Raw genomic sequence first — 23,160 nt, 5'->3', positions numbered from 1 at the left:
ACATGTGGGGGTTACCTCACTTCATTAGCCTTTTAATACAAAAAAATATTTAAAAATACTTTTTTTTTTTTTGTCAAACGAAACCAAGCATTCAGTAGATGATAGCTGTAGCTATGATATTTTTAGTTCCATTGTCACATTGCAAAACTTTCTGGGGGACACTTCTGATTTTCATAAATTCAAAAGATGAGTATCATTTTTACACACTAATAAACATTGGCAAGATGTCCATAACACTGTTGAAGTGTTCCAGGCAGTCTTTAAAGCTGTAAACAACATCTCTGTACATGAATAAATTTGATTACAGAAACCTATATTTACCCGTTCTCTTTTCTTGGACATTCTGTGGACATTCTTGAATATTTTGGCATCTGACTTTTTTTTTTTTAAGAGTAAGATAAACTAAAGAATTCTGCCTTTTCCCTGTATTCCAGGGTCAGACTGGAGAGAATAATAGCATCCACCTAGTAGGGGTTACAGAGAATTAACAGAGTTAATGTACATAAAGGGCTCAGGATAGAGTGTTAGCTATATTGTCACTGTCTCACCTGTATTTCTGGGCTTAACTCAGTGACCACCTCCTCTGGTTGTCTGGAACAATGAAGAAAATGATCTTAATTGTGATAAAATGCTCATAACAAAATTTACCATCTTAACTATTTTTAAGTGTATAGCTCAGTAGTGTTAAGTACATTCACGGTATTGTGCAATCAATCTCCAAAATGTTTTCATCTTGCAAAACTGAAACTCCATACCCATTGATCAACAAGAAGTCTCATAACATTTTCCATGACTTATTTATTTATACACATCTTATATAACTGGTTTGATCATGTTCCTGGAGGTCATAGATTAGACAGATCTTTATATCCCTCCCGGAGTCTCATACCTTGTTGGTGTGAGATGCCTGATGAGAAAATTCTCACTGAGATATATAAGTTCAACTTTCAAATCCATGCAAAGGAACCTATGGCCACATCCTTGCCTCACCTGTTTCTAATTCCACGTGTTGGTCCAGCCAGTCTCTGGTGCTTGCCCCAGCGGGAAGCATGTAAGTCATGTCTGCAGGGTGAGCGAAGGCACGAGGCAGGCCTTTGGTGTGCTTCAGGTGGTTCAGGGAGGGAGCTGGAGAGAAGAGGTTAATGTAGAGGGATAGTTATGCCAGATGATGGAGGACCTCAACTTTCAGGCTCAAGATTTCAGACCATCTTGTAGGCATAAGATTTTGATTGCAGTATCATGGTGAAGGCACTGCTGTAGGAGAATTAGTCTGGTCATTGTGGGTGGGTTAGGGTAGAGAAGGGAGGTGTTAGAGAGGAAGGCTGTATCAGAGCTAATGCAATCACATACAGTGAAGGCACTCTAAGAACAGACCTGGGATGATAAATGGGGTAGAATGAGTCAATCATATGTGATCGTGATAATGGACAAAAAAGGCTGATGGAAGTGGATGTCTGATTGGATGACTCCTCAGGGTAGGGGAGAAATAGGGTGTCCCATATTTACTTTGGGTAATTGTCACTTACTAAAATAAAGCCATCTTAAGAAAGAGGGAAATGGCTTGGGGAGTTGTGATATGGTAAAAGGTTTAGATATTTTGAATACGTAGAAACAGGAAACGTGAATCTGGCAGTTTCAAGAGCTGAAGCTTGGGGCTAGAGGTAACTGGGGACCATCACAGGCGAGAAGTGAGGCAGGGAGAATGGATGAAACAGTCAGGAATGACATATGTAGGGGAGTCCAAAGACCAAATTCCAGAAATACCAGTAATTAGTAGATGGAAGGAAAAAAAAGAATATGGGTCATGAAAACAACAGTGAGAGGGTAACATTACGGAGGCTGGCAGAGCCTTTCAGGAAAGCACTGGTGAGATGTGGCTAAAATTCACTTAGGGCTGTGATGTCTCAGAACGTTAAGAACACACAACACTGTTTCATTAAATCTACACCCAAAAGTCGAGCAAGTCACAATAAAAGCAAGAACAAGCCGAGTGGATTTGACAATGACTGGATCACTGATTTGGAGGGACAGAGAGGACCGAGTCCAGACTTCACGGAGGCAGGAACGGTTATCGTGGCAGGGGAGGCCAGACCCCAAGAGAGAAGTCTGGTTGCTTCACCTCTGGAAGGAGAGAAACGGCAGAGGCAGGCAAAGGGGGGGCATTTTTTACTTTTTGGTTTTCCACTCTCCAGGACAGGGGACATTTGGGGCATGTTTGAAGGCGGAAGGAATTGAAGGTACGAGAAATGGAGAAAAATCCTAGTGAGTAGGGACAGGAAGAGCCCCAGGGCCCTTTTTTCCAAAACTGGAGAGAGGGATTGGAACATGTACCTGTGGCAACCTCTTTTGAAATGGGGGGGAGATGTGAAGCAGAGGAAGTAGGGTCTGCAGAGGCCATGCTGCAGAGATCAGGACTCAGAGAACAGCAGAGGAGGAGGTTTGATCTGGCTGCCAAGGGTTGTGCATGCGGGAGTCAGCCTGAGAGGACTGGGAAAACTTCCTCATTTATTGAAAGTATTCGAGAAAAGAAGGCTGTGAATAAGGCAGATGAACTTTTCCAAATAGACACAATCAAGAGCAAAGAGTTCTAGTTTGGGAAACTTTCCAATAACAGTGGATTATAATTCTGTGATGACTGCAGATCATAATAGCATAATTCTTTCATCATCAATCTGAAATGGATCAGTTAGCCAGCAGTTTAGATTTAGGCGAGTGTGGTCTGTACAATTTTTTTTTTAAGATTTTATTTATTTATTTGCCAGAGACACAGCGAGAGAGGGAACACAAGCAGGGGGGTGGGAGAGGGAGAAGCAGGGAGCCCAACGCGGGGCTCGATCCCAGGACCCTGGGATCATGACCTGAGCCGAAGGCAGACGCTGAACTACTGAGCTACCCAGGCGCCTCAGTGTACAGTCTGTTTTTGATGCTATGGCATTGCAAATTAGACAAATAGAATAAAATAAAATAGAATCTGATTGAAAAATCAAGGCTGTGGGAATAAAAACTTACTGTGAAAGGAAGTTTGATTCCTTCCATTGAAGAGGTTAGTCTTGGTCCTCCAGAGGTCCAAAGTTAATCATAAATTAGGCTAACATGTAATTGAAGTGAAACTGACTGGGCAAAATAATTTGCAAATACCACCTGTTTTCTGCTGGGGCCAGACATTTGTCTTGCAGCTTTTCTAGGATTCCTTGCCATCCTAACCACTGCTTTAGAAAGTTTCTGCCATTTCCTTGTCTCCTAAAGGAAAACCAGGTGCCAGTAGGGACAAATTTTGAGTGAGTTGAACCTTCAACGTGCAATTCTGAAATTCTTAGTGCGGGTGTATGTTTCTCAAATTGCTGCAAGCCAAGCCCCAGACACCTAGAAGACCCTTGCCCATCCTCCCGTCTTTTTCCTAAATTGTAGCCAATTGGAGAGATGTGGAACTGAGGAGAGCCTGGAGGTAACAGTGGACTTTAATTTCAGTTAGAATCTCCAGGGGTTTGCTGAGCCAAATTCCTTTACCTTCTTTCCAGTGATTCTGATTCAAAAAACTACCACTTGTACAAAGGGAGGTAGGTTACTGACATGAGATTAACCTGTTACTGCCACAGAAGTTGAGATGCCCAATGTGGGGAGAGCTTCACTGGAGAAAGAAAACAGACTGAGCCTAGATCAGAAACTATACAGTAAACCAACAACAAGCACGGAAAAACTTTGAACTGGATCTTGAGCAAAATGAAGATTAAAGGCCATACCATATAAAGGAATCTTATGGAGATGGGGTTGGGGGGAAAGCAAGCCTGCTTTGGAGAAGGGTCTTACAGGGAGAATATTATCAAGGTATTAAATGCCCTGGCACCGTCTCCTAATACAAACATTATACATATGGACAGTTCATTTATACCAGAGTTCAGCAAACTAAGGCCCCTGAACCAAATCTAGTTTGTTTTTATATTAGAACACACCACAGCCATTCATTTACTTATTGTCTATGAATGGTTTTGTGCTCCAACAGCAGAATGGAATAGTAGCCACAGAGACTGTGTGGCCTGCAAAGTCTAAAATATTTACCAGCTGGATTTTTACAGAAAAGGTTTGCTAACCCATCATTTACATGATTAAAATGTTAAGATCCTAATAGATGAATTGACAAGCACAGCGTGTTTGAAGTAATGTTATTGAAGTATAAAAGCTATCATAAATTGCTTTGGGAAGGTATGTTTTTGTTAACTACCAGATACGCATAGTTGAATTTTTGAGATTTCTGCTATGTATAATATATACATGCAGGGAATGCTTCTATATATTCTCTCTTACAAATATAGCACCTGGCAAGTGTAGGAAATTTTTGGTTTCAAGTTCTACAGAATTGACTCTATAGAAATCACTATAATACTTTATAATAATACAGTAATTATGTAAATTCTATCTCAAGCAATCTATTTGCTCCCAGGGAAGCCTTTTGAGTCTGAACGCCTTCAGTATCTGGCATGCCAACGAGAAGGGGCTATTTCCAGCATGAATGAATTGTGCAGGGGGGAATTAGATGGTCTCTTCTGGTCTCTCTAGAATGATTTACCATAAAGCTTCATTTCTAGATTTAACTGAATTTACAGATCTCAAGTAAGATATTTGAATTTTAAGTACAAGCACTACAGTCACATACACCTGACTTTTTGGTAACCTGTTATTTCAGATTAGCCCCTACCTCCATAGTAGAGTTTCTTATTGGGTTTATAATCTCTGATTACTTACCGGCAAAGTCCTGAAGATGAGCGTAACTTCTGAAATATGAGCAAGTAGAAGAGAAAGGGACTTTAAAATCTGGGAAGACCCTCTAAAGCTCCTGGGTCTGGATACATTAACAAACATTGCCATGTGTGTACCTGACAAAGGCTTTGACACCAGAGTCCTTGTGAATTAATTCCATAAAAGAAGAAAATTCAGCTGGGAAGCTTGAGGTTTTGCATACTCTCCTGGCATCGAGAAAACCTTCCTGTATATAACAGGGACATGCTGGCTGATTTCATTCTTAAGTTTCTGCTGTCCCAGCACCACATCAGGCATTTCCATTGTCTTGGCAATGTTCTCAACCACACACAGCCTATTGAGAGTCTACTGTATCTGCCGTTACATAGCAGTGACTTGATTAAAAGAAATTCTAATACATCCATGGCAATCTTTTTACTTCTGCATTTAGTAAGGACTCTAAGCCACACCTCTTGGCATCAGTCTATCTGATGAGATTAATTTATTACCAATATTAGAAATTTGTCTTTTGAGGGGCATCTGGATGGCTCAGTCGGTTAAGCAAGCGTCTGCCTTTGGCTCAGGTCATGATCCCAGGGTCCTGGGATCAAGCTCCGCATTGGGTTCTCTGCTCTGCCGGAGGCCTGCTTCTCCCTCTCCCACTCCCCCTGCTTGTGTTCCCACTCTTGTTGTGTCTCTTTATTTATTTGACAGAGAGAGAGAGCACAAGCAGAGGGAACAGTAAAGGGAGAAGCAGGGTCCCTGCTGAGCAGGGAGCCCATTGCGGGGCTTGATCCCAGGACCCTGGGACCATGACCTGAGCTGAAAGCAGAAGCTCAATGACTGAGCCACCCAGGTGCCCCAAGAAATTTGTCTTTTGAGAAGGTCCCCCGTTTGAAAATCTGTCAGGAGTGGCCTCAAATCCAGTGATATGCAGCACCTTTGTACATCAACTTTGGATGTCCACAACAGGGTAGTGGAAGCTTACAGGAAAAGAAACAGGAGAATCCATAGAATTCAGGTTATACTTTCTATAATGCCCACAAATATGGGGCAATCTGTAATTTACTTTTTACTTCTGTTCTTATATTATCCCAAACGGGTATTCCCTCCTCTAGCTCTAGACGAGTTTCGATGAGCACACATATCTATCTAATACAAAAGGGCCTTGGTGAAACTACTCATGTTAAAGGCTATTATATCACAGTTAGCCTTGTTCTTTTTAAAATCAGTATGCCCCCTGGCACTCAGAGGCTCAAAAGAACATCAATGGCCAAAATGTCCATGGCATATACTTGACACTACCGTCAAGAACAAATGTTGGCAGTTTCAGTATATTTACTTAATCAAAGTCTTTGAAACAAAGCCACTGCTGAAGATCTCATCGATGGTTCCCAAGTTGCAGCTCATAATGCACTAAGATAACCTTTTATCTGATTTTTGTTCTAAAGATGCAGTCAGCAAACCATAGCTTGCATGCCAAATTTGGCCTGCTATCTTTCTTTTTAACTTTTTATTTTGAAATAATTACAGATTCACAGGAAATTACAAAGAAAATGTAGAGAGGTCCTGTGTACTCTTTACCCAGTTTCCCCCAATGGTTCTTACATAAGGTACAGTATCAGAACCAGGAAACTGACATTAGTACAATATGTATGCGTAGTTCTATGTGATTTTACCACACGTGTAGATTCATGTAGGACAGCGTAACCAAGACAGACCATTCCATCACCACAAAGATGTCCCTTGTGCAACCCCTTTATAGCCACACACCACTCCCTGCTCCCCACCATCCCTAACCCCTGATAATCACTCATTGTTTGCATCTCTCTTGTCATTTCAAAAAATGTTACATGTATGGAATCATACGGTAGGTGACATTTTGAAACTGGCTTTCTTCACTCAGCACAATGCCTTTGAGATCCATTCCAGTTGTTGACCGTCGTGTCAGTTGTTCATTCCCTTTCACTGCTGAGTAGCATTCCACTGCATGGGGAGACCACAGTTAGCCATTCCTCTAACTAGAGGACATTCTGGTGGATTCCAGTTTTTGGTTTCTACAAATAAAGCTGCTATGAATAACTATGTTATTCAGATTTTTCTGTGGACATGTTTTTCACTTTCCTTCCAGGAGTGCAAGTGCTGGGACCTATGGTAAGTGGATGCTTGGTTCTTAAAGAAACTACCCAACTATTTTCCAGGGTGGCTGTGCCATCATGTTCCCACCAGTGGTACCCGGGTGATCCAGTTTCTCTGCATGCTTACCAGCATTTGATGTTGATACTGTTTATTTTAGCCAGTTGTATAGGCACGGACTGTGTCTTACTGTGATTTTAATTTGTATTTCCTAGTGGATAGTGGTGTTGAACTTTTCACGTGCTCATTTGGTAGCCACGTATCTTTTTTGGCAAAATGTTTCTTCATGTCTTTTGTCCATTTTATGCTGGATTGTCTTTTTACTGCTGAGTTTTGAGAGTTCTTTATATATTCTAGATACGTGGTCTGCAAATCTTCTCAGTCTGCAGCTTTTCACCTTCACAAGGATCTCTTGCAAAGTGCTAAATTTTGATGAAGTCCAGTTTATCAATGTTTTCTTTTATGGATCAACTTTTGGTATCAAGTGGGAGAATTTTTTGCTTAATCTGGATCATGAAGATTTTCTACTATTTTTTTCCTGAAAGTTTTATATTTACATTTAAATTTGTGATCCATTTTTAATTTTATGTGAAGTGTGAGGTTTAGGTAGACGTTCATAATTTCGTCCATTTCAAAACCAATTATTCCAGCACCATTTATTGAAAAAACTATCCTTCCTCTATTTATTGTTTTGGTACCTTTGTCAAAGTCAGTTGATGGTATCTGTATGGGGTTGTTTTTGATTCTCCATCTTCTATAGATCTATGTGTCTATCCTTCCCCCAGTATCACAGTCTTGACTACTGAAGTCTTGAAATTGAGAATGATTCCTTCCACTTAATTTTTCCTTTTCAAAGTAGTTTTTAGCTTTTTAGCTATTTTAGTTTCTTTGCCTTTCCATAGAAATTTTAGAATTGTGTTATCTATAGTTTTTAAGGAACTTTTGCTGGGACTTGGTAGAAATTGCTGACAAGCAATTGAAACAAGTACAGGCATTCTATGAACTGAGACCCCCACTAAGCCAGTGACTTTGCTTCAGGCAGTGAAGTTGGGCTCAAAATATCTCCTGAAGGGGTAGCTACTAATTTTTTTTTAAAAGATTTTATTTATTTATTTGAGAGAGAGAGAATGAGAGATAGAGAGCACGAGAGGGAAGAGGGTCAGAGGGAAGCAGACTCCCTGCCGAGCAGGGAGCCCGATGTGGGACTCGATCCCGGGACTCCAGGATCATGACCCGAGCCGAAGGCAGTCGCCCAACCGACTGAGCCACCCAGGCGCCTGCTACTAATTTTTTTCATGTAAAATTGAGATACTTATGCTATAGTCAGGTTAGTCGCGCTCTCAAATATACCTCTTCTAACATTGTTTCTATTTGACTTGCAAGGCCTGATGGGCCCAGGTTAATTAGATTCTAAGTACAGTTGACTCACTCCAAATTGGAGATGTCATACCAGTGAGTCACAAGGCCTCCATGGGTCAGGCATTCAGTTTCAAACAAAAGCCTAGGAGCTGGTTAACAGTGGAATTTCCCCAAAATGGGTGTACTTGGTGGCTGCATCAGACAGGTGGCAATGTTGTGCTGGGAAATGGCCCTAAGTACTTAAACCAAAGGAATGCATTCCCTTTCTCCTCCTGGGTTCTTTATTGTTTCCGGCGGACCACTGGAGAGGGGAGGACAAGGAGGCTAATTGGGGAGTGATTTATGTGTCCCTGTCACTTCTCTACATATGGCAGTCCCTGAAAGGGAGAAACCCCATGAAAATTATGAGATGGGTACTTCTGGGCACATTAACACATCAGTTCCAATAGACATTCGGTTTGGAAGTTGTGACATTATATTGAATCACCCAAAGGGCCTCATTCACAAGGGAAGCCTGCCTTCTCTGCTGCGGAGCTCATCCAAATGCCTTTCCCAACAGAAGTATAGAATGTGTGAGTCAGGAGCTACAGCAGGTGGCATATAGGTGCCAGATCCTGCTACCCCCAACCAAGAGGGTTGGAAACCTGAGGAGGTGCGGGAGGCTAGCCTGTGGAGAGAGAACTTAACTGTTGGCTTTTAAAGGCTAAGCCTTTAAATATTAGCTGAACTTCTGTTCAGTAGTAAGTAGGACAGTGGGAACCCTTACTCTCCCCCAACCCCTCATCTATCATTTGGAGGAGAGAGTTCACTACCAGATAGATTCCAGGGAGTCTCGTATTCCCAAATCTGACCCATGGTTCCTCTTCCAGAAAAATCATTTCTCTGTCAGCATTCCATCCTCATTGCCAAAGCTGTCAGGTCTGGGATTTGATTTTTACCCTATCAGTAAGAACCAGTAAGTAAGCTGGCCTGTCACGGTATCATGGATGCTGACAGAAGACACAAGACTCTTGGGTCAGAGGCCAAGGATTTTATTTAGCATTCATGACACAGCCTGCAGAATGAACATCGGCATGTTTGTGGCAGTTCCCCTTGTCCCTAGTTCCACAGGGGCAATGCAATGGGCCCGGATGGATGCCAAGCATGCAGCTGAGGAACACTGAGGGTGAGGAGTCCACTGCTTTTACAGCATACCTGCTCCCTGTCCTCAAGGTTACTAATTGCATAAATCCTGAGAAATACCCAGGTAAAACTGTCTTCAGGCTTTGCAGTCTTGGGACACCCAGCAAAGTGTGTGAGCGCAGAAGAGGTGCAAGAGAACTGGACTGTCTTGTCCGACAATTAGCCTTTCCTATATTGTGTTCTGTTTGTCCTTTCATGTATGTATCTCTCACTCTGTAAACTGATGCCTTGTGCAGGCGAGGCCCTTGTGCAATAGCTGGCTACAAAATGATATACGGCCCAATCTAGAATATCTTCAAACTATAGTTTCAAAGACTGAAGAAGGATAAGTCCTTCAAAATTCGCCCACCACTCACATTTTGTCAGCCATCTGTCAGTCCTAAGTGGAACAGAGAACTAAAGAAAACTTTTCTGGCCCACCTTTCTTTAAGAACTAAGTTCTTTAGGAACTGCTGTTCCTAAAATAAGGATGGCCACTCAATAATCTAGAAAGAGCCACTTCTATTTTTCTAGAAAGAATTATACGATTGTGGTGAGAGGATGACGGCTGACAAGGCAGTAACATACTGTTGCTAAGGAGAAGACCCAGTGATTATCCCGATGGCCCAATGCTGAGATAATACCACTCAGCCCCAGTGCAGAGCACATGACAATTTTTTTTCCTATGGAGTTTTTATTTCAGCCTTAAAAAAACTCCCCAAATTTGTTACTTAGATTCCAAGATTTTACTCTTCAGAGACACACTAACTATAACTTTTAAGATTACAAGCAAACTTCGGTAAGTCTCAGGTTTTAATTCATGACAGGTAAACAACAATATTTGAGGACTAAAAGAACAAAAATGAGATCAGTGGCTGCAGTAAACATTTGAAGAATAATTCAGCAGATGGACATTAGTGGTTAAGCTTTAGATCCACACAATGAAAAGCATAAATACAATGACATGACTAAGTGGTTCTCACCCGCAGACTCCACGAAACCGGAACTTCAGATGCAAAGGCTGTTTCGGTAACTGAGAAGGGACAGAATAATAAAATGATGGTGTTTCTATTCATATGGCATACAAATTTTTCCTGTCCTAAGCAATTTTACAAAATACCTTAAAATTCTTTTTCTGTGTGTTTCTATTGGAGATTTCAAGGAAAAATCGTAACACTTTTCTCCTGAAAGCTACGGTGATGCAAATAAAAGGAGCAGTGAAGTCACAATGTTTTAACACATTGTCATGCAGTGTTTTGGAATTTATCTTGGGGGTATAAAATAGGAAGTGGGCTAGTGTAAAAAAATATTAGGCACTAATCAATTACATGTCAGAACCAAATTAATCCCATTATATTGGAGGGAATTTAATTTGAAGAAAATCAGCTTCCTGACTTGGTTAAAACAAAGTCTATAATGTAATGAGACAAAAGTGAAGTAGTTTAAGTAATAAATGTTTAATCAAAGAATTTTACATATTATTAACAGCATTCATTTGGCCAGACATCTACACGTTTGTAGAATCCTACTGTATATAAAGTGGGAATGTATCAAGTATAGACTATGAAAGTGCAAATAACAAGTCAAGGTTAGAGTAATTTTTTTTTTTTACATTATAAAATTAACTTGTTTACAAAATAGGCTTTGCCAAACTTTATTTCTGAATAATTGTAAAGTCAATGACTGTGTTGTTTTTAAAATATGTACCAAGGAAATACAAATTGAATAATGATCATTTTTCATGCTCAGGAGATAACAGCACAGAAACAAAGGGGACTGCACAAGGTGCAAAGAGCCGGAACCCATCACATACACTGTCTTCACACGGACCACTCTTCCTCACCTTACTGCAGCTTTGCAAGATGCCTCAATGTGATACAAAGACTCTTTCTATTGAAAAATTACAGCTTGGTCTAGAAACTGATTGGTGTCGCTATTTTTAATCCAAAATAAATTTGTAAAAAAATCCTTTAATGGACTTTTCAGTTTAATATACAGTAATACACTGTAGACAAAGTTAATATTTTCCCCAACTAATTTAATGGGGATTGATATCGACGTTCCTGATAATTGCGGAAATAAAAGCTAATGTGGATCTTTGATACCCATGGCATAGGAGCAATTCACACACAGTTTATTCCAAGGGAACCTGGGGAATATTAAGTACTCTAATATAATGTCCTAGCCATACGAATTCGAAGGACAAGAATTTCAAAAGCAGGTTCTGGAGAAGAAAAAAATTAATCAAAAACCATAATCACAACTCACATGGATATCAATACTAATATAACCTTGTACCTAGCCCAGGACTTGCCTGTACACACTCAGTACTGAAATTTTGGTATCAGTAGATTTCTGGTAAGAATCTGGCAAAACATTAAACGGAGTGTTGCATATCTATTTTGTTTGTGTTATGCTAGTTTTGATAATATGTAAGTAAAACAGCCATTCCAACAGTTTACTCTAGTTTTAATTACACACTGTACCATTGTATCTTAATTACAACTATGACCAGTATTTTCTTCACAGTAAGACACTGATAACTAGGAAGTTGATTTTTTTCAACACTAAACAGTAATCACACAGCAAATGAGTATTGTGCAATAGAACAAACACATGTCAGCATTTGCTATTTAGGCAAACAAACTGAACATTTAGTTGTTATATTTACTGTAAAGGCAAGGCCATGGGTGGTTTTATGGAGGTCTTTGCAATTCATAGCATAGTTACTTCAGAAGAGACACTGAAATTTGAATTACTCACTTATTTAACTGGCAACTATCCATTTAGTTAGGCAAAGGCACGGTAACATGTTGCGCAGGATGTTTTATTGAATTTTTTAATAATTGTGGGATTTACTATAACTCATGAAAACTCCACTTTTTTTTCTATTTTATAAAACACTTACCATTAAAAGTAATTGCACCCATTAGTAATTAGAATGCACTGTAAAAGTGTGAAAACAAAGAACTATGATTGCACTTCCAATAAAGTGTCTCTTAAAATACAGCACCGCTGTTGCTAATCAACTGTATTTTAATATTAAAATAAACTGTTTTTAACAGCAGCATTAGGTTTAGTTAACTTAAGCTACAGGCTACATTTATTTAAATGCAGTCTCCATGGCAACAAAAGCCCATTCAATTCTGGAATATCACTGCTACCAAGTGGCACCTTTAACTCCCGAGAAGGCCGAGACTCCTCTGGAGCCCTTCAGGACACTGCACGCCTACCGCCTTGTTAGTCAGCGCATGAGTCAGTTTGGCACAAGTGGACTGTAATAGACATGACAAGAAATCTTTGCTTGATGTGAATACGAAAACTACACTGTGGTAGATGCAGCACTAGGGAGAAGCCTTGGATACCTCAATTCACACTGCTCAGACAGAAAGGAAGGAAGAAAGTGATGGAAGAGCACAAACAGACTGAGGAACGAAATGTTATTAGATCTGTTCAAAGTAACTTCTAAAATGAAGAAAACTTTTTTCTTTAAAAGAGGAAAAACCACCCAAGGATTAGGGAGTAAGCCTTTAATTTAAACGTTCAATTTAAGTACTGTCAACCTTAGGCTAAACAGAGGACTGCATTTTCTCAGAATGTGGAATCTGGCCTACTCATTCCATTTGTGTTTCTCTTACTCTTCTTTTTTGTCAGCACAAAGGGGAAAAGCTATCCCTTTAAATACAAAAGAAATTCCCTGTAAGGTTAAAATCAGAAATGAAGCTACCATTCAAGGGAACTCCTTCGTATTCAACCCTAGCATCAGTGGTTTAAAATTGAGTTGGAATTGAGTGGATCAAGTCTCTATAAAGCATACTCCACTAGAATACCATCTGTACCTGTGATTCATTTGGAGCCCAAGGTCTTCAGTTCACACTAAATGGACTTGTTCAAGCCAGTCACTTGAGGTTTGAGGTGTTGGACTTGAAACATCTGAACCATCCCCCTTGGCTACCTCATTACCACTATTACCAGCCGGAGATGCTGCCTCCCCAGCCAGATTATTTTCTTCCCGAGGATTTTCTTCTTCTATTTGGGTTCCTCTACCTTCACTGACCACAGCATCTTCAAACACTGAATCTTCTTCCGGTGGCACCAGATCCACATCCCTCACACCTTCTGACTCATCTTTGACACAGGGGAGCTGGGAATCTGCACTGATTTCTGTAGCTGCTGGAGGAATCAGGGCAATACTCTGAGGGTTCATGTCATGAAACCAAGCCATGATATTGCCAAGAAGATTGTCATTGATGTTGGCATCCTGGCCAGATGAGTCGGGGTCACTGGATGGATAGAATTCACTTCTTGCCTCACTGAGAGGCTGTGAACTCAGACCGTCCGTTGAAAATGGGTCACTTTCTCCTCCTAATCTCATGAGGCTGTCACCAAGTTCCAACAGCTCAGAGCTGCTCATCGCAGCCCGAGGGCTATCTGTATTCCTGGGGACCGAGTCTAGCCTAGAAGGTAAAGAGGTGCCTATCGCTCCTAAGGATGCCTCATTATTGAGGAAGTCTCTATTTTCCTCATCAATGGCCAGCCCGGATTCTTGCAGTGATAACTGTATTGCAAGAAGTATATTGGGATCATCTTCATCCAAGGAACTCAGAGCCTGAGGTGACAGAAAGTAAAAATCACTTTAAACTTTAAAAGGAAAAATCATTTAATTCAACGAGGTTTGCCAACTATTCTTTTGCTAAAGATAATAAATATTACCTCTATTTATACATAATTTTTTTTATCTACTCAAATCTTGTTTTTAATTTTCTCCTTGCCCATGCTAAAGGGAAAAAAAATTCCTTAAGAGAACTCTGGTACCACATCTCCAAAACAAAGGTTTTAGAATGAAAAGAAGAAAAAGGAAAACAATAAAAGTAAAAATAGGAAGCCAGGCTAAACAGAGAAAGAGCATGAACAGGGCGACGAGGCTGCCCAGGAAGGCTACCTGAAGAGAGTCCTGGTTTTCCGAGCGACTGGCAGGGGTGTAGTCGCGCAGGGAAGAGGTGTGCAGCACACTCATAGACGTGGAGCTCACCACCGAGGCGCCAGGCCTGCGGCCACTGCCACCATCTGCAATGTCTGTTTCAATGCAAGTGGAACCAGAGACAAGTCAGTCATACAAGACTTCACCCATCTTTTTCTTTCGGCCAACAATTTCTCTTTTCAGTGCTGTTGAAAACCCATGTTCATTTAATCTTTCAGAGATTTCTCCTCCATATTTGTCTCATCAAAATACATCTAATACTGGGGCACCTGGGTGGCTGTGAGTTAGGCATCTGACTTTTGATCTCAGCTCAGGTCTTGATCTCAGGGTTGTGGGTTCAAGTCCTGCATTGGGTTCCAAAAGGGGGCGCTAACTGGCTTCCCTTATTTAAAAAAAAATATATATTTTTATATACATATATTTAAATATATTTATGTATATATGTATGTATATTTCTATATATATATCTAATACTACTACTTCAAACACCTGATTGTTCTTTACTTTTTTGTTTGCACTATGTATTTAGTTCTATAGTTCTATTCATAGAACTATAAAATATAGTTCTATTCATAATGCAAATGCCACCCATTCCTTTTTCCTTAAGCAATGACAAATAAAGGTATATTACTTTTCAGAGTTCTTAAAACTAAAGAATTTTGAAATTACAATAGCCCAAAGAACAAATCTTTAGGCTCACTGTCCTGATTTATTTTTTTTTTAAAGATTTTATTTATTTGACAGAGAGAGAGAGAGACAGCAAGAGAGGGAACACAGCAGGGGGAGTGGGAGAGGGAGAAGCAGGTTTCCCGCTGAGCAGGGAGCCCACTGGGATCATGACCTGAGCCGAAGGCGGACACTTAACGACTGAGCCACCACCCAGGCGCCCCTGATCCTGATTTATTAAAGACGATCTGCTGACATTATAGTTCGAAGATTTTCCATTAACAATTTAACATTAGTTAAATTAACATTAAGTTAAAAGTTGATAATTAAAATCATTTATCTCTAATACCAGAAATCTTCTCTCTTTTAAAGAATGTTTTAGAGGAGGTCTGAGGCTAGGAGAAAAATATTTCATGAACATAGTAACAATGATCAAGAGCTACAATTTACTGAATGTTCACTAGGTGCTACTAGTGTTTAAGGGTTTTACACGCATTCTCTCATTTAATGCTCACAGTGAGCTCACAAAGTGGCACTGTTATTACTGCTTCTTTGGAATGAGGAGACTGAAGCTTGGAGAGGTTAAGTGAACTTGACTAAAGTTTCACACCAACACAAAGCAGAGAAGGGGTCACGAATCCAGGTATGGCTGACTCCACAGCCCAAATTCTTAATCTCCCTGGTTTTCTGTGTCCTGTGACATTTGAAGCATCTGAACATTGATTGTATATCTGCACTATAAACTATTTCACAAACATTTAGATTAGCCAGTTTTTAGAATGAATTCAGGAGAATGAAGAGACGAAAACATAGCCAACTCAAGAGCTTACCTAAAGTGCTTTCACTTGGCTCATCAGGGTCTGGAGGGTTACTGAGCAGACTGTGCACATCTCCTCGACGGCGTTGTTGTCTGTGCCTCCTCCGATACTGAAATTCAGCATATTCCTGCATAAACCAAAGGTTATAAAATACAGGAGAGCATGCAATTTTTTTAATGCAAATAAAACAAACAATACACTTTTTTTCCAGGAAAAAAATGTGTGATTTTATAAACATATTATAAAATCACTTGGCTTTAACAAAAGAAACTTCAGGTTTTGCCATGCCAAGGAAACAGAAAAGGTAAAATGGAAAAAGATAAATTTTAAATAGTCATTATGATTGCCTGGATAACTTGGGAATACTTGCAAGCTCCAATGCTGGGTCATAACAGCCTTATTTCATATGCTTGGGTCTTGTCACATAATGTTATAACTAATACCATAATGATTTTACTAATATAAGCTAGGCTCTTGGAGGTTTGGTTTTTAAAAAGTGACTGTGATATGTGCAATAGAAAGCAAAAAAAAGAAAACAAAGAGCATACACTGTCAAGTACTCATCAGACTATTAGATTTTATATTCCTTGGGACAACCACATACCATACTCAGAAGTGAAATGATTAGGTTAAAAGAAAAAGGTGAAGTTAGTTTTAAAATAAGATGTTACTTGGCTTCCTTCCTATATTAGCTAATATGTGGGATTATCTATAACACAGGTGGGGGGAAGTGTTTTCTGTGCAGTATATGGGAAGAACACAGATTTGGGCAGAGGCAGAACCCGTGACTACCTGCTATTACTTGGGTACAAACATACTTTCCACGTTTTAGAGACAGAAAAGACTAGAAGAGAGGCCAGTTAGTGTGCATGACACCAGCATAAATAGGCTAATTTTGAGAACCATCATAGAATCTTTCAGTGATAAATGCAAAGATACTCAGGTTTATGATCACCCTGGTTACCCTAGGATATTCAATATGCTTATGTTAGGAAGGTACCGCAATAAACAAAGAGTAGTTTTACATCACAAATAAAATTTTCACATCATACCATTCAAGTTAAATTTATTTAAACTCCATCTGTGTAAATAAGCAGTTGGACTCTAATAAGAAGTGGGAGGCATCCTACCAGGTTAGAAACCAAGAAAGATACTACAGGTTCTCAGAGGGATTATTTAGGTTCTTTAAACTTTCCTGCTGAGCTGCAGTATGATTTCCTCTTTTCCCGGAGGCCCATGATCCCAAACTGGATGACTATCATGTGTCATCATGGTTCACTGGACCACTAAGGAACACAACATTTTTTAGATAAAGATGGCATGAAAATTTTATTTCGGTTCAGTATTTGTTGTTTATTTATTTAATTAAAGGTTTTATTTATTTATTTTAGAAAGAGAGAGAGCACGTGAACAGGGGACGGAGCGAGGGGGAGGGAGAGGGAAAGAGACTCTCAAGCAGACTCCATGTTGAGTGCAGAGCCTGAAGCGGAGCTCAATCTCATGACCCCAAGATCATGACCTGAGTTTCCGGAAACCAAGAGTCAGACATTTAACTGACTGAGACACCCAGCAGCCCCTCAAGGCTTATACTTAAGGAAAATTTGTTTACTTTGTACACTTGATGATGGTACAAAAAGTTATTCTGAATTAAATAAATTATTACTGAGCACAGAATATACATATTCCCAATTTAAGAAAATTAAAATTTGGTTTAAAAACAACTATAAAAGAAACTTAATTTATTTATAATTATTCTGACAGAAAACTCAATGGCATTCTCTCACGATGCAACAGGCTTAAAACACTGATCTCATAAATTAAACTTATCAGAACATTCCTAAGAATTCCTACATTTTTAAAAAATATTTATTTATTTTGGGGGGGAGTGTGCATGTATTGGGCAGGCAGAGGCAGAGGGAGAGAGTCCCAAGCAGACTCCCCACTGAGTGCAGGGCCCCAAACACTGAGATGACCTGAGCCGAAACCAAGAGTGGGACATCCACCTGACTACACCACCCAGGTGCCCCAGAATTCCTAGATTTTTAAGGAAACATATGAAAAGGCTTTAGTTGGTATACTCCAAATGGTTCAAGAGTATTAAGGTTACAGAGAAGATTGAGAAATTTTGAGATGTATAGGGGAAAAAGCTGCCAGATTTTTGGTGAGCACCAAATCTGTCAGTGACTTAAAGGGACGCTGTAATCCTTCCAGAACTTCCATGAAGTAGATAGCACCATCCACATTTTAAAGAGGAGAAATTTAAGGAAGAACATAGCCTAAAGTCTAATAAGTTACAAAGCTGGACCTTGAATTCAGGTGTCCCTCAGACTTTAACACTATGCTCTTTCCTCTGGTCTCCACTGCCTTTGAAGTGGTACAAAATACTTATGATTGTCACTGACTCATTCAATTTAATTAAAAAAAGAATAAGATGGAATTTACGGAAAAAATACAAATTCAACCTAAAAGTCTACTGGAGTTCGGTAACATTATTTTTTTTCAGAGTATATATGAAGGCAAAGAGCTAATTTTTCAAGATATTATTCTGGTAGTGACTTGATAGTCACAAACATGCAGAATTTTAGTTTCACACTATATGTTAATTCTTCAGACTTGCAATAAGATTTACATAAAAACTTGGTGTTTCAGTGTGCCAAACACTTCACAGAAGAGAAAAACAAAAGTAGTTAAATAATTCTTATAAAATTTATTAACACATAAAAAAATAAATTTAAGAAGGAAAAGTTACTTATACTTTGACAATTCTCAATCTCTGGAGAATAAGAGTTCAATAATCTTATTTATAAATATTCACATGTGAGGTGGCAAGCTTTCCTTTTTTTTTAATCAAATGAATCTGTGTCAGTCACATTAGCAGGCCTTCAATATTCAAGGACAAATACTTAGGGTTCCTAAAGTTACTGTCGGAGCTAGAAGCTGCAAGATGATGCACACATGACTCTGAGTACACTGGTAAAGGTTTTATTTTTGCTCAAATAAAGCTAAATTGTGTTTCTACCTTGAAGTACTGAAATCTTTAGTACTCTTTTTTTGATAATTGAAGCTTGTTTATTTATGCTTTTAGGTGGAAATTTTCCACATTATCCTTAAAGCTGTAATAATAAGAATAATAAGCATAGGATCAGGTAAAGAAAAGGTTCATAATTTGTTTTACAATAGAAATTTCATTAATATATTGAATTCTTTTTGCAATTTAAGTGAATTTAAAATTTTCAAAAGCACAAATTGTTTTCTCAAGTCAATATTTTCTTGGATATATCTACCAATACAAAAGGCCACAAGGTGATTGCAAGTATCCTCAGCAGCTGAAAAGAGAAAGTATCTGATTTAAATAAGCCACAGTCATTTCTGGATCATAAGCGATTTCATTCAGATACCAAATGGGCTGTAAATGATAAACAAAGGTTTCATTGTTTGTCCTGCTCCCTTCCAAGAACTAAGTTAAAAGGTTATTATAACATAAACATTACATATATACTACTGTTTTAAAGAGTAAGGAAGGAGAGACAGAAATAGAACTGCTAAAACCATTTAAAATCAGACTCAGTGACAGTGGCAATTTAAATCTCAGAAAATAGCAATGTGATTAAGATTTTCACTCTATCTTAATTTATTTGTGGTAATTGCTATTTGCAGTGTTAGTACTTTAGACTGTTTGTATTTTAAAATCTATCAATAACAACAGCCAAAAAACCTAAGAAGAGGGTGAAAATCTTAAAGAGAAATACAAAGCAACTAAGCAAAGCATTTCTTTCTGCATAAACATTGTTACTGTCAAGTTTCCACCTTAGAAACTGATTATAAATCAATTCAATCAGGTTGTTGTAATAACTTTAAAAAAACAGATTGTGCAGGTTTTTCACAGATTCAGACTGAAATAATATTACAACAAAAAATACATTTCTGATAAATTAAAATTTGTATCTCATTAACCAATGTGAAGTGATGTTCCAAAATATATGCTGTCAGTTGGCGTAATTCTGACTCCTCAGTAATTAAAAATAATAAAAAGGGGATGCATTAAAAATGTGATGATAATCCAATACCACAAATGGCTAAATGTAGACTCTGCTGAGGCATTTTTGTTATATATGAAAGAGAAAACACTGCTGACAATCTCAGTAGGATTTAGAATAGATAAGGGTGGAAATACAAGCAGGATTTCATGAAGGAAAAATATAATTAAAAAACAAAACAAACCCCGTCTCCCCCGCAAAACAATTACCTCAGGTGATGCAAATCCTAAATATTCCCAATCCCATGTTCCACCAGCAAAGCTACAAAGAAATTAGACATACCATTTGATTTATTATCAGCACTACAAAGTACAATCAGACCCTCACTCAATGAACATTACTTTTAAGTCCTCTGCTTGGAACTTGCTTAACCAAAGTAGATCAACTACTAAATATAATTAAAATGATACTTTAAATCATGGAACACTACATCAAAAACTAACGATGTAATGTATAGTGATTAACCTAACATAATAAAAAAAAATTCCAGAAAAGAAAATGATACTTTATTTCTTTCAAATTCTAAATTGCTTTATGTTAGTGTAAAATGGTAGAAAAATAAAAATCATCATGCTATATCAGAATATTTTATGATTCCTTCTATTTTTATTTCATAAATGTTTATGTAATGAAAATAGGGTCAAAGGAATTTCTAATGCTTATAATTATTATGAATAAGAAAATAGGCTTTAATTTATAATGGCAGTAGTATAAGTATCTGAAAGAAACAACTAAAACTCGACTGTTCTTGGATGAATATGAATCACTTAAATAACTTTATTAATATCAGATTTCTAATTTCTTCATAACCTCTTATATAAAAATATAAGACCATAATAAGTTGGCAAGGCTTCCAAATTCGACATTGTAAGATGTTTATGACTATCAGATCACTACATATATTACATATTTGAAGTGATGCATTAGAATAACTTTGAATTATGAGTTCACTGAAGTATGAAATTAACCTAGCCTACTTTAGTCCAAGAAACTACACAAAGATAAACAAAATATAAGAAAGATAGAAATATAACTGGGGGGGAAATCCCCAAAAAGAAGTTAACATGCTTTTATCAGTTCTCTGTATTTTAGATATAAGTAACTTCCAGGAATATGAAACCTAGTTAGATAAAAAAATAAACCTGGTGGCATTTGTGGCTGGAGCTAGGATGATTTCCATAGCATGCATCCTTTTTACCTGCGCCTTGGAGCTTCTGGTGAGTCTGCAGGAGCAACTCCCCGAGCCACAGATGCCAGGAATTCTTGTCTCTTCTGCTGTACAAGGCACGCTGCCTTGATGATCTTGTGGCGGGGTGTGCGAAGGTAAGGCCTATTGACTTTTTGGGCAAGGTCTTCAGTGACCATTTCTAGGTCTGTCTATGTTAAGAAGAGAAAGAGAAAAAAAGAAGGATTATAGGCTAAGTAGGTTAGTCAGTAGCAAATCCCTTGTCTATCTGGTTTCTCAGTTAAATCTAACTCTTTTGAAGTCAAAAATTAATCCAAATTATAAAATAACTTCCTATTTAATATATACTTCTATTTTGCACATTTCTGGAAAATAGCACTCTTTTGAAAGGCATTTATAACAATGTAGTTGGTACAGATTACAAAGACATACTGAGTATGCCAGATGTCTACAGGGAATTTATCATTTGTCTACGTGGAAAAAAAAAAAGAGTAAATTTCAAGGCATTGTACATGCAAATACATGACTGCGTACTGTAAACTATATGTAAATGCTAAAGGAATTTGAGGCAAGGCAAGATCCCTGTGATCTGGGGTTAGATCTGAAAGGCTTCATGGAGAATATTAATATTGAGCATTTTAAAAAAGAAATGTAGGATATAAATTACTAGAGGACAGCTCAAAGGGGTGACAAGGAAATTGTGGCAAGAGAAGAAAGTTTGGTGGATTAAAAAAAAAAGAAGTACAATGAAGTTGTTCAGCTATAGTGATGTCAGTTGGCTTAGGTGTTTTTGTTTTTTAAATACTGTAACTTTTTCAGTTGTCCTTTTAAAATAAACTAGTAAACAGCAACTTTCCCATCTAGTATGTACTGTGGTTTGTTTCATCTTTGAAGATAAAATTTCTAATTACATATTAAGAATTAGGCCAGATTTCAACATCAGCCAGTTTAAAACAAATAAAGAAATGTGGTAGGAAATGTTTACACAGCTCAGAACTCACTGGGATCTGCCGTGGTAAATTTAAATACAAAAAAATTTCAGTTTATTACTGGTAACTTTTCCTTTACTTAAAAACCATTCTAAAAATGGAAACAAAACTTTTCCAGTCACAGCCAAATAAGATAAAACTTAGCGAAGTGGTTGAAAAAGGACAAAATCTGTTTTTTATAAAAATTGCATTTAAATTTAATTTTAAAAAAGATATCTTACTTGCATGAGTTCAAAAATTTCTTTCTTTGTGCTTTTAGGTTCTAAGAAAAATCCATATGGGTAAGAACACTTGAGAATGCGTCGAGTTTTTAAGAGCACATGAACTGCATCTTCAATGAAAGTGGTATCTGGACAGCCTCCTTCAGCTATAAAGTAAATCAGGCACAGTGAAAAAAAATTGTTTTGCCAATATGCTGTTATAATTAAACGACTGAGTTTTCCTAAAAAACAACAACAAAGGATCTCTCTGAAGAAACTGTTTGAAGTAACTGTATGATAGTAATTATCTGAACTAGACTAAACACCTACACAAAACACTCATGTGTGGCTTGTCTGCATTTATAAATGAAGCATACACTGCAGTTGCCCAGGAGCACTGATGGCAGTCATTAAGGAATGCATACCCTGATTCTGGATTCTGTTCTCACCCTGTTGGTTAAACAAATCTAGCTTTAGGTCAACTCTTATTTACTATATTTTTCAGGTTCTCTCTAGTAAAACTTTGCTGATTAAAAATTAAAACAAACAGGGGCTCCTGGCTGGCTCAGTCAGAAGAGCATGCAACTCTTGATCTTGGGGTTATATGTTTGAGCTCCATGTTTGGTATAGAGATTATTAAAAAAGATAAACTTAAAAAAAAAAAGAATTAAAACAAATGCCCTGCTAAGTTGTTTGCCAAAAAACAAAACAAAAACCAAAAAACAAAAAAACCCCACCAAATTATGATTATGCTTCTGCAAAAACATTGTAAGAAAAAAGATACAACATTCTGGGGAACAACTGGATAACTAATGCTAGTAAATATATCAAGAAGAGAAAGAAAGGGAGGAAGACCAAGGAAGAGGGGAGAAGAAACTGCCTTACTATCTGAG

The 23,160-nt window shown here is 38.1% G+C and overlaps 2 protein-coding genes across 4 annotated transcripts in view; one reads left to right on the top strand and one right to left on the bottom strand.

Annotated features, from left to right (window-relative positions):
- Positions 1–11,333, top strand: part of LOC114221078 (protein lifeguard 2-like) — a 31,456-nt gene extending 20,123 nt beyond the window's left edge. The window contains exons 10-12 of the mRNA XM_028119203.2: positions 6,866–6,888; positions 9,332–9,475; positions 11,140–11,333. Coding sequence (XP_027975004.2) covers positions 6,866–6,888; positions 9,332–9,475; positions 11,140–11,333 — 361 coding nt within the window. The remainder of the gene's footprint in view (positions 1–6,865; positions 6,889–9,331; positions 9,476–11,139) is intronic.
- The window catches only part of ANKIB1 (ankyrin repeat and IBR domain containing 1), a 144,627-nt gene continuing 130,711 nt past the window's right edge, over positions 9,245–23,160 (bottom strand). The window contains exons 15-21 of one of the 3 annotated variants that reach the window (XM_028117425.2): positions 22,289–22,434; positions 21,091–21,269; positions 20,102–20,153; positions 15,868–15,982; positions 14,333–14,466; positions 13,230–13,999; positions 9,245–10,423 (exon numbers count right to left, since the gene is read on the bottom strand). In XM_028117425.2, the coding sequence (XP_027973226.1) occupies positions 13,262–13,999; positions 14,333–14,466; positions 15,868–15,982; positions 20,102–20,153; positions 21,091–21,269; positions 22,289–22,434 (1,364 nt within the window). In that variant the 3' untranslated portion in view covers positions 9,245–10,423; positions 13,230–13,261. The other 2 variants (XM_028117415.2, XM_028117435.2) reach the window with 2 other exon arrangements.

This window comes from Eumetopias jubatus, unplaced genomic scaffold, assembly GCF_037043125.1.
Source record: "Eumetopias jubatus isolate StellerSeaLion01/CBP00866 unplaced genomic scaffold, mEumJub1_p1.0 scaffold_14, whole genome shotgun sequence".
NCBI classification, from domain to species: domain Eukaryota; kingdom Metazoa; phylum Chordata; class Mammalia; order Carnivora; family Otariidae; genus Eumetopias; species Eumetopias jubatus.
This window is presented reverse-complemented; position numbering and strand designations above follow the sequence as displayed.